Below are 12,278 nucleotides of genomic sequence, written 5' to 3'. Positions count from 1 at the left end.
CTCTTGCTAGACTGAACTCCTGACTTCAAGCGATCCTCCCACCTCAGCCTCCGAGAGTGCTAGGATTACAGGCGTGAGCCACCATGCCCGGCCCTGTTTTGCCCTTTTAATTTATTTATCTTTTTAAAATGGGATTGTTGTAAGAATTCTTATATATTCTAGATACCAGTTTTTTATCAGATAAATGTTCTACTAATATTTTCTCCCAGCCTGTGGCTTGTCTTTGATTCTTCTAGTGGTGTTTTTCAAAGAGCAGAAGTTTTTCATTTTGATTGAGTCCAGTTTATTGTTTTTTGTGTATATCTTGTTTTTTTCTGCCCTATTTAAGAAATCTTTGCCTAATCTAAAGTTACAAAGATTTTCTCCCAGGTAGTCATCTAGAATTTCATAGTTTTAAGTTTTATGTTTTAGGTCTTTCATTTCAAATAATTTTTCTTTGTTGAGGTTAGCTTTTTTTTTGCATATGGTTATCTAATTGTTCTATTATATTTCTTGAAAAGACTGTCTTTTCTCTCTTGGGTTGCTTTGGCACCGTTGTTGAAAATCAGTTCACCACATAGGTCTGGGTCTGTTTCTGGACTGTGTTCTATTCTGCTGATCTGTACATCTGTTCTCTTGCTAATACCAAATGGTATTGATTATTATAGCTTTCTTAAGAAGTCTTAAAATCAGGTAGTTTGAGTCCTCCAACTTCGTTCTTGTTAAAAATTGTTTTGTCTCTTTTAGTTTCTTTGCTTTTCCATATAAATTTTAGAATCAGCTTCCTGATTTCTGCCAAGTCAATTCCTGTTGGGGTTTTGATTGGGACTGCATTAAACCTATGGATAGTTTGGGGGAGAATTGATAACAATATCGAGTCTTCCAATCCACAGACATGACATGATTATGTATTTCATGTTTTTTTGACACTGTTATAAATGGTACTTTTTAAAAGTTTCAATTTCTAATTGTTTATAGCCTAGTATTTAGAGATAAAATTGACTTTTGTATTAATAGATCGACCTTGTATCCTGTGACCTTGATAAAATCACTTAATTTTTTAGTAGCTTTTTTTTTTTTTTTTTGAGACAGAGTCTCACTGTGTTGCCTGGTCTAGGGTGCCGTGGCGTCAGCCTAGCTCACAGCAACCTCAAACTCCTGGGCTCAAGCGATCCTCCTGCCTCAGCCTCCCGAGTAGCTGGGACTGCAGGCATGCGCCACCATGCCTGGCTAGTTTTTTCTATGTATTTTTAGTTGTCCGATTAATTTCTTTCTATTTTTAGTAGAGACAGGGTCTCGCTCTTGCTCAGGCTGGTTTCGAACTCCCGAGCTCAAACAATCCGCCCGCCTTGGCCTCCCAGGGAGCTAGGATTACAGGCGTGAGCCACCGCACCCGGCCTTTAGTAGTAGCTTTTTTATGAATTCTTTTGGGATAATCATATCTACAAATAGAGTAACATTGGTATTTTTAAATTGTGCCTCTTTGGGTAGAATCCTAAAGTATTGTCTCTTGGGAGCCCATTATGGATTAATAGCAGGTTATCCACCTTCCCCTCATGTATGTTGGTTTGTTTTTGAGACAGAATCTCACACTGTTGCTGGGCTAGAGTGCCATGGCATCATTCTAGCTTACAGCAACCTCAAACTACTGGGCTCAGGCAATCCTTCTGCCTCAGCCTCCCAAGTAGCTGGGACTACAGGCATGCACCACCATGCCTGGCTAATTTTTTCTATATATTTTCAGTTTTCCAGCTAATTTCTTTCTATTTTTAGTAGAGATGGGGTCTCACTCTTGCTCAGGCTGGTCTTGAACTCCTGAACTGAAGTGATTCTCCCTCCTCAGCCTCCCAGAATGCTAGGATTACAGGCATCAGCCACTGCACCCAGCCCTCTTATGTTTTACTGTTGGGGAAAACAGTGCCCAGAGGGTTTAAGTGACTTACCAAGGTCTTGCATCAATAATGGTAGCTCATTTTTGGAACTTTAAGAACTATAATTTTTTTTCCAGATGTGGAATTTATAAATTAAAATCGAGTATGGATTACAGGATTCATCCTCAAGTAAAATCCATAGAGTTTGGTCCTTAATCTCATTTTAATATATTAACTGCCATGTGAGTTGTATTTAACTCATGCTATTAATAGTTTTGAGCCCAGGGCCTTGTGAAGCATATGCAATTCACATATCTCTTTACCTTGGGAGCCATGAGAACTATTTTTCACATTGCATATAATTCACATATAGAAAACAATAAAAAATAACAAATTTTTCATTAAATTAGAAAGTATCATTTTGTTTTCGAAGTTTATTATTCTATTTTTATAATAAAACACCGTGGTCCCAAGGAAAAAAAGTTTTTTTTCCCTAGTGTGGCAGTCAATGTGTTAAAAATTTTAACTGTTCCCATCCCACCACATCCTTTTTAATGATCATTTCCTGATTAAAACCAAAGTCCATTCATTAGCATTTTTCTTACTCTCTTTGTCTTTGGTTCATATAAATGGTGAATATGAAACAGTTGAAAGGTTAAAATATAGGATAAAAGAGTAAAACAAAGGAGCCTGATGGTTTATAAACTGAATTAATCAGGATTGGCGTTCTCAAGGGTGGATTTGGATCTGGTTCCACATAGGAGAAAAGGAGATAGCAGTTTGGTCTTAGAATGATAAATGCTCTATCCCAGAAGGGCATTCTGGATGTTAGATGGTACAGACTAGGTTGAAATTTACTGGCTCAAGACCTTATTTTTCTTGAGAGTCCTTTAGTTAGGAAATGAAAATGCTTTATTATGACTTTAGTATTCTGGTTGTGCAAATTTTCTAACTTATTTAGATAATAATATCCCTTCAGATAACTTTTCATATAAAAGACCAAGGGATCAGTCAGCATCTTCCCAGACTCAACAATTTTTGTATGATAGTCTCCTCCACTTGTCCCATCTTTGCTTTTATTTTTGTCCTTTCTGTAGATTCTCCAGTAATCCTAGCACTCTAGGAGGCCGAGGCAGGCGGATCGTTTCAGCTCAGGAGTTCAAGACCAGCCTGAGCAAGAGCGAGACCCTGTCTCTACTAAAAAAATAGAAAGAAATTAGCCAGACAACTAAAAATATATAGAAAAAATTAGCTGGGCATGGTGGTGCATGCCTGTAGTCCCAGCTACCAGGGAGGGTGAGGCAGGAGGATCGCTTGAGCCCAGGAGTTTGAGGTTGCCATGAGCTAGGCTAACTCCACGGCACTCCAGCCTGGGCAACAGAGTGAGACTTTGTCTTCAAAAAAAAAAAAAAACGTATAGATTCTCCAGCAGTATCACTCTGAAGGCCTGTAGTATTTCATCAGAAGTGGAAGCATGTACTTTTTCCTTTGCTCTTATCTATACACAAAATGTGGACAAGGCCAGTTTGGAGTAGAAAAGACGGCTATCCACAGTAGTTTTAGAGTCCTGTTAGTAACTTTGCATACTCAGATAAAAATGGCCAAACATAAGGACCTGCCTTGTCCATGAAGTGTTTTTCTCAGACAAGTGAACTTGCCCATATTTGCTGGGTCATTGTTACTTTGTATTCCGCGCATTTTTGCTCATGCATCCTTGTTTTGGTAAGGCTTTTTTTGGTTTGGTTGGGTTTTTTTGGAAACTCAACTACTACTGCATGCTTTTCTTGGAATAGTAGATTATATTATCCTTTGGAGGTATCTAAAGTATGCTTTATTCTAGGGAGTAATTGATTCGGAAAGAATGGATTTTGAGTTGTTGCCAGATGATGAACGTCAGTGTATAAAATGCAAAACTACCTGCTTCATGTCTGCTATCTCCTGTTCTTGCAAACCTGGCCTGCTTGTCTGCCTGCATCATGCAAAAGAATTGTGTTCCTGTCCTCCTTATAAATATAAATTACGGTGAGTAGGAAAATGATTTTTTTCTATGGAAAACACTGAATCGTTGCTAAAAGCTCAGTGACATCCCAGTTCCAGGGCTGAAATGTTAAGTATAAAACATGCAGTTTTCTTCAGAGCTACATATGTCAAAGCTAACTCTGGTGTTCTGTTTCCAGGTATAGATACACGCTGGATGATCTCTACCCTATGATGAATGCGTTGAAGCTTCGAGCAGAGTCTTACAATGAGTGGGCCTTGAATGTGAATGAAGCTTTGGAGGCAAAGATTAACAAGAAGAAAAGTAGGTGGTACAGGAAGTGACTTGGTGATTGGCAGATTGGGGCTGATTGATGTAGCCAATGTAAAGTCATCAACAAAACATTACTTGAAACAACCTTACCTTATCCTTGGTTATCCCCTCTGTACAGCCACATTTACAGAGTATTAGCAGAGAAGGTTTTAAAACCAAGGGTGGATGAGGAGATGCCCTAACATCAAAGTCTTGATATGTGAATTGTGGAACATAGTTTATTTTGAACAATAACCAGATTGCTAGGAAACCTTTATACCTCTTTGTCTCAAAAACAGAAATTTCACATTTCATACAGAATCGTAGAAAAACTTTTTTTTAAAACAGATCTTGTGGGCCGGGCGTGGTGGCTCACGCCTGTAATCCTAGCTCTCTGGGAGGCCAAGGCGGGCGGATTGTTTGAGCTCAGGAGTTCGAAACCAGCCTGAGCAAGAGCGAGACCCTGTCTCTACTAAAAATAGAAAGAAATTAATTGGACAACTAAAAATATATATATAAAAAAAAAACTAGCCGGGCATGGTGGCGCATGCCTGTAGTCCCAGTTACTCGGGAGGCTGAGGCAGGAGGATCGCTTGAGCCCAGGAGTTTGAGGTTGCTGTGAGCTAAGATGACTCCACGGCACTCTAGCCCGGGCAACAGAGTGAGATTCTGTCAAAAAAAAAAAAAAAAAACAAAAACAGATCTTGTGACAAAGGCAGCCTAACATTAAATTAGGAATCTCTGAAATGCTAGTTTATTACTTTTTAGTTCTAATCAAAATTAAGGTCCCAGGCAGTTGTCATTACCTTTGAAAGCCACTGCTTCCCTTCATTTCTCTTTCAAGGTATTTTTATTTGCTTTCCTTTCTGTAGCCCAACAGGTAACTCTCCTGCCTTTCATTTAGAGGGAGGGAGCAGTATCACTGCCTCTGAATAATTACTGTGCTCTAGTAACTGAGCGTCCAAGTTACTTGCCAGCTGCAGGCTGAAATACAGGAGGAAGTGGTTCAAGCCACAATAAGATCTGTATTTGCTTTGCTTTCACTAGTCAGTCGCTTTCCATTTTTTGTATATCTAAAAACATGTCAGGTCTTAACATTTGCATACTGAAGTCCAGCTCTAGGCAATAGTTTAAAACACTCCATGCTCAGCCACCTCCCCCCAAAATTAAATGAACAAGTTTATTAATGATCTAAAATGCTGTAAGAATTTTAAGTTAAATTTCTAGGTATAAGAACTGACAAAAGCAATCTCCCCATCTGAATTTCATACCATTAGTAATAAACATAATGATCACAGAAAGGATGACTTTTTTTTTAATTCCTAGGCCTTGTCAGCTTTAAGGCTTTAATCGAAGAATCTGAAATGAAGAAATTCCCAGACAATGATCTTTTGAGACATCTGCGATTAGTCACGCAGGATGCAGAGAAGTGCGCCTCTGTCGCACAGCAGTTGCTTAATGGCAAAAGGCAGACTAGGTATGTACTTCTCTGACTGCTCGAGTTTGGGCTTTCTGGCACCTGAACTTGGAAACCCGTTGTGACTGGCTCTTCCTTCTGTCCTGGATTCTGAAGCCATTGGAACCTGGTGGACATTTATGTTCTCATATGACTTCCTTGGGCCTTTGTCTTGATAGGTATCGATCTGGTGGAGGGAAATCCCAAAATCAGTTGACAGTGCATGAGCTCCGGCAGTTCGTAACGCAGTTGTACGCTCTTCCATGTGTCCTCAGTCAGACACCATTGCTGAAGGTAACCACGGAGGGATGTGGGGAAGAGCACTTTGATAATCCTGTATTTTGTAAATTCAACGAACAATACTAAGTCGTTGTCCATGGTGGCTAATTTGTACATTTATTTGCAAATGTTATTAATAACACATTGTGTGATGTGTGTATATAAAGAGATTATAATAGACCCACACAGGAGAGATAAAGTTGAATATTTTTACTTTGAAAGTGACCATCAACTGGTTCTTACAGTTGGTATAAAGTCTGTGTTAAAGTCACTTATTTTAGCTGTCAGTTGGCTTGTGTATTATCTTATTTGCCCGTATTATTACTAAAATCAAGTGGGATGGTAGAGGATTGCACTGAATATGAATTTGAGATTCTAAGTTTAAAAGAAGCCAATTACTGACATTACTGTTTTGATGCAACAACCTGTGTGTTTTTTAGGACCTGTTGAATCGTGTAGAAGATTTCCAACAGCATAGCCAGAAGCTACTTTCTGAGGAAATGCCTAGTGCTGCCGAGCTGCAGGACTTGCTAGATGTCAGCTTTGAATTCGATGTTGAACTTCCACAGCTTGCTGAGATGCGTATCCGTCTGGAGCAGGCCCGTTGGCTAGAAGAGGTGCAGCAAGCTTGCCTAGACCCCAGCTCCCTTACTTTAGATGATATGAGACGTCTCATAGACCTAGGAGTGGGGCTAGCCCCATATTCAGCAGTGGAGAAGGCTATGGCCCGGCTGCAAGAACTGCTCACAGTGTCAGAGCACTGGGATGACAAAGCCAAGAGTCTCCTCAAGGCCAGGTAAAAAAGCAAACTCAAATCTTTCCCTCGGGGAAGGCTGAGCAATATGTCCATTTTAGAGCATAGAGCACAGTGATTGGCATATGGCGTATGTTCGGTAGCTGCAGTTATGTATGTAGAATACATGTAGAAATCGCTGAGATATTTGGGGTTGCTTTAGGACATGGGTGTAAAAGATTATTTTTTCTTATATTACTGCTTATGAAATGAATGATTGAAATGGACGTGCCTTTTCTAGAGTTGGTTTAATGAAATGTTCCTGGACCCCTCCGCCACACACACCTTTTTTTTCTTCTTTGAGACAGAGTCTCGCTCTGTCACCCAGGATGGAATGCAGGGGCGTCATCATAGCTCAGTGCAGCCTCAAACTCCTGGGCCCAAGTGATCCTCCCACGTCAGCCTCCTGAGTAGCTGGGACTACAGGCATGAGCCACCATGCCCAGCTAATTTTTTCTGTTTTTTAGAGAGGGTCTTGCTCAGGCTGGTCTTGAACTCCTGACCTCAAGCAGTCCTCCCGGAGTGCTGGGATTACAAGCATGAGCCACCATGCCCAGCCCCTGGACCCCATTAATACTGTCTTTGAGGGAAGAAAACATTTACAAATAGGTAGAACTGTTTAAACTCATAGTTAACTGTAAAATGACAATATTGCAGATAATTTTCAACAGGAACAGGAATATACATTTGCTTACAAATTTGGGACACCTTACCTGTACTTGAGAGATTTAACTGAACTCAGGCTAGTCATTTGAGGAGGAGAAAAGAATGAAGTCCCTCCCCAGTCTTGCTTTCTGTCAGACAGATCTTTATTGGCCCAGCTGACAACATAAAGCATAAAAAAACTAAGTTATAGACCTTTTTTTGTAATCCTAAAATAGTCGTTGAATAGAGAGGGTGTAAAATTTTTTGGTATTGTGCTTTTTAATTATGGTACTATCTTAAAGAACTTTAATTTTCTTAGTGAAGCTGTATAAGTCTTGATAGTGTATCTAGTTTAACATAGAGGAAATTATCAGCAAGTTTACCTCCTTTAAATGGAAGTTTGTGGTAAATATTGCAAAATCAGGAGTAGTTAGAATTTAAGTGCTTCACTGAGTCATTTGCTTTTTTTACCTTAGATGCTATTAAATCTTAAAGCCATTTAAAACTAGTTAATTTGTAACTAGTAGTCAGTACCATTAAAAAAAAAATCTATTTGCCATACTGAATTTCCATTGAAATGATTTCTCTAGTCTCTTTGGTAACTATTAAAAAATGAACCATCATGTAAAATTCTAAGAGGTTTTTGTGTTTAAATTTTGTAGGCCACGACATTCATTGAATAGCCTTGCTACTGCAGTAAAGGAGATCGAGGAGATCCCTGCATATCTGCCCAATGGTGCGGCTCTGAAAGACTCAGTGCAGAGAGCCAGAGACTGGCTTCAGGATGTAGAGGCCCTGCAGGTTGGTTTTAAGAAAAATATACCCTAAATGTGTAAGTGCATCTACAAAGAGTAATAATTAAAAAGTTGTAAAGGATAATAGGTTGGATCTCACTGCACAGATTCAGCATTCTTGGGAGTTGACCAAAAGGCTAATTCTGTTCATAATTATTTAAATGTACTTACCAGCTATTATCCTGAGCAGTTGGCTCAGATATTTAAAGCTTAGACAATTTAACCAACTTTTTCTGGGAGCTGAGGAGTCTTTCATAACAAACTTGAGTACTTGATTGCAGATTGAAGGAAAAGAACTAAAAATAAAGTTGTGAGAGAAAGGGTAGTTTTTACTCTTGGATAAATATGGTTACTTCTTGTTGGTTTACGTAATTTTATGAGTGCTAATTGGCCAATTGCTAACAAGAAATACCAAACAGGACAATTTTAGAGAAATGTTTGCAACAAAACATCTGGGCATCTGTTCTAGTTAATAGGGAAAAGAAGATACACTGTTTGAGGAGATCATGTAATTAAAGTGTGACCCCGGAAAGCCAAAGAAAAAACAAGGAAAGTATTTACTATGCACGAAAACTTCCTTAATGGGAGTTTCAGATGCAGGCTCTTGTCAGTGATTGTTGGTAATATAGTAATTAGTTTTGGTCATAGTCTCGCATTTCACTCAATGATTGGTAGCAGCCAGAAGGGTGAGATCATTGCAGTAAGGAGAGGCTGGTGGGTAAAATCAGAAAGCAAGCTGTAATTGTAGCACTTTGGGAGGCCAAGGCGGGAGGATTGCTTGAGTCTAGGAGTTCGAGAGCAGCGTGAGCAAGAATGAGACCCCGTTTCTCCACAAAGTAGAAAAATTAGCCTGGTTTGGTGGTGCAGGCCTGTAGTCCTAGCTACTTGGGAGGCTGAGGCAGGAGGATCACTTGAGCTCAGAAGTTTGCTGTTGCAGTGGGCGGTGATGAGGCCACTGTACTTCTAGCCCAGGTGACAGAATGAGACCCTGTCTCAAAAAAAAAAAAAAGTCAGAAAGCAAGGACATGTCTCTGGACAGGCTTATTTCCTTCCTATTTTATATGTATGTGCTGCTTACTACATTTCAGTGTCCTTAAGGGCAAAACAAGTTTTGCCTCATTCCTAAAAAAATAGCCTAGCCTTTTTTGGCATCACTTCTGGTGAGATGTGATGTGAGGTCCTGCTCATCTGCAAGACCTTTCATATTTGAGGACAAGAGACATGACTAATAACAAGGAACCACTTCATATTTAGTGGATTATTTATTTTAAAATGTTATCTAGTATTTTCCTTTATACATGGGAAGCACTCCATGTATTTCTAAACTGAATATCATAGGAATAGCATGTAATTTATGAGTAACCTTTTTATTTTGTGTCCATCAGCACATTATGCCCTAACAGTTTCAATCCTTTTAAGAAGAAACATCAAGGGCAATGAAATATCAATTTACCCAGTCTTGCCTAGTTGTTCCAGAAATGTCCCTTATGGTTGTTTGTCTAACCCAGGACCACACATTGTACCTAATTGGTATCTCTTTAAGTTTTTCTTAATCTTGCAGAATTCTCCTCCCTACCCCACTTTTTCTAGTATCCTTATCCAGACAGGTATCCTTTGGTCTGTCTACCGCCTGGATTTGTCTGGTTGTTTCTTTGTAGTGTGTTCTATCCTCTATATTTCCCATAAATTGGAAGTTAGTTTCAAAGCCTTGATGGATTCAAGTTACTCTGACTAGAATACATCAAAATGTCAAGTGATACTGTATACTTTATATGGCATCACATCAGGAGACATATCTGGATGACCCACCATTCGTGTTGCCAAGATTTACATTGCATTTGAGCAATACTGATGCATTTCATCCTCCATAATGCTTTCGTTCTTCTTCCAGTTCGGCCATCTCATTCTCAAATGATAGTTCCCAGACCAGCAGCATCACCTGGGAACTTACTAGAAATGCAAATTCATGGGTCCTTCTCTGACCTACTGAATTACAGTATCTGGGGATGGGAGCCAGGAAACTGTATTTGAACAAGCCTTCCAGATGATTCTTATGCATGCTAAAGTTTAAGAAACACTGAGCTGTCTAAACTCATGTTTTAGTTTCCTGAATAATTTATAGTGAGTTACTTTAATTCATCATTTGTGAGTAGATTAATAAGATATTATTTTGTTGCTTTTAATTTATGTGATTTAGTATGAAAGTCTTAATCCAACAGAAATGAAGATTTGTAGTAACTATGTTTCAAACTATTCATAGGGACCAATGTGACGAGGGTATAAACAGTCAAAAGGACCACAGAGTATGCATATCATGTTCACGTTTGTATCCCAGGCAAAACTAGGTTCCCTAGGAATTAGGTGAAAGAACAAATGTCACTCTTACCTCCACCATCATTGGTCAACTGGCAGCTTCATCAACATCTTTGAATTTAACAAGTTGAAGTCAAGGAGTAATCTGACTTGCCCCATTGATCATGGACTAATCTGAACTATGCTTTCCCATTTTACATAGAAATATTCTTTTTTCTAAACTGCTGTAATTTTTCTTGAATTCTTAGGCTGGAGGACGTGTGCCAGTATTAGACACACTCATAGAACTTGTTACACGAGGCCGATCTATTCCGGTACATCTGAATTCTTTGCCAAGACTGGAATCCTTAGTAGCCGAGGTTCAGGCTTGGAAAGAATGTGCTGCTAATACATTCTTGACTGAGAATTCTCCATATTCTCTTTTAGAGGTAAGTTTGCAGCCTGCTCATCTGCAAGACCTTAGATCGAGCTTGGTAAAACATGTAGTCCATCACACACGAAGGTGATACTGCTGATTGATCTATGTTCTGTGAGTTATTTTTCCAGTAGAGCCAGGTAATCTTCTGGTGAAACAACCTTTAAATGTTTTGTGAATACATTTAGATAGCATTTTAGTGACTAAAGAAGAACATTTTTCCTATTGGGTGAAGTTCCTCTGTGTTGAAACTGGACTCCTAAACTTAGCCATGCTTCACCACTTGAATTTAGTAAGCCTGATAAGTGATCTCACCCCCTTTTATAAAAGTGCTTTTAGCTGCACTTTTTGTATTTTGGTAGTGTTTGTCAGATTTTTACTTGTTATTTAATTGAATCTGGAATCAAAGTTAATCTTTTGTGAGCCTGCCTCCCTTCCATCTTCCCTCCATTCCTCCTTCCTGCTTTTGTAAAGGAGAGTCCTCTGGTCTCAGGGCTGCGGGCTGCATGTTCCAAAGAAAATGTTCAACACTAAGAAATGTACATCCTTTCCACTGCTTAGGCTTTTATTCTGGGACTTCCTAATGCTTTATCTGAAATCCATTTTACCAGTGGTCGTGCTTTGTCCTGCATTAGGTGCTGTGTCCTCGATGTGATATTGGCCTTTTGGGATTAAAAAGGAAGCAGAGAAAGTTAAAGGAGCCCTTGCCAAGTGGGAAGAAAAAAAGCGCCAAATTAGAGAGTCTGAGCGACCTGGAGAGAGCTTTAACTGAAAGCAAGGAGACTGCTTCAGCTGTATGTAGGGTTTTTTTCCTTTTCCTTTGTTGCTGGGGAGGATAATTTCTAGGCCTTTCTGGTTTACAGGACTATTGGGAAGGCAAGTAGAATAATTTGAAAGTGCTCATTTTTTACTGAGAAAGACTTTTTGAAAATTGTCAAGTATAAAAGTTTTGAATGGAAGATACATAGAGGTGCAGAAGATGCAGGGTAGGCCTCCCAGCCTGTCTTGCAGCCGCAGGAACAGCCTTGCTAATGCCTGTGGGTTGACCCGGAAATGCTGACTAAGGATATCAAGGCTAACAGACATGTGAGACTACACGGCCAGCTTACTAATTTACAGTAAGAAATACCCTGCAAAGTGTACTAGATATGTATTTGAGTCTGATCTGCATTTAGTAAATACTGTTGATCCAAAAATGAAGTAGTGTTTAGCTAATGGTGTAGTGAGCACAGTATCAGGATAAAAGAAGGTAGCTCTGTAATCTGGATGCTTTTAAGGACATGAAGCATTTGCCTATTCTACCGTAGGAATATGTACCTGCTATTAGTACTAGACAGAATGGGTTCATCCTTGAGGTACAGCACCTTCTCCTGTTTCTTTTTTCTTTTCTTTTCTTTCTTTCTTTCTTTCTTTTTCTTTCTTTCTTTCTTTCTTTCTTTCTTT

At 39.3% G+C, this 12,278-nt stretch overlaps 1 protein-coding gene across 1 annotated transcript in view; it reads left to right on the top strand.

The window, feature by feature from the left end:
* KDM5B (lysine (K)-specific demethylase 5B) overlaps positions 1–12,278 on the top strand; it is a 76,371-nt gene that overhangs the window by 55,681 nt on the left and 8,412 nt on the right. The window contains exons 15-22 of the mRNA XM_012655938.1: positions 3,691–3,872; positions 4,028–4,152; positions 5,467–5,617; positions 5,776–5,890; positions 6,316–6,671; positions 7,976–8,114; positions 10,669–10,848; positions 11,471–11,629. Coding sequence (XP_012511392.1) covers positions 3,691–3,872; positions 4,028–4,152; positions 5,467–5,617; positions 5,776–5,890; positions 6,316–6,671; positions 7,976–8,114; positions 10,669–10,848; positions 11,471–11,629 — 1,407 coding nt within the window. The remainder of the gene's footprint in view (positions 1–3,690; positions 3,873–4,027; positions 4,153–5,466; positions 5,618–5,775; positions 5,891–6,315; positions 6,672–7,975; positions 8,115–10,668; positions 10,849–11,470; positions 11,630–12,278) is intronic.

The sequence above is a fragment of the Propithecus coquereli genome, unplaced genomic scaffold (genome assembly GCF_000956105.1).
Source record: "Propithecus coquereli isolate 6110/MARCELLA unplaced genomic scaffold, Pcoq_1.0 Scaffold491, whole genome shotgun sequence".
Lineage (NCBI taxonomy): Eukaryota > Metazoa > Chordata > Mammalia > Primates > Indriidae > Propithecus > Propithecus coquereli.
This window is presented reverse-complemented; position numbering and strand designations above follow the sequence as displayed.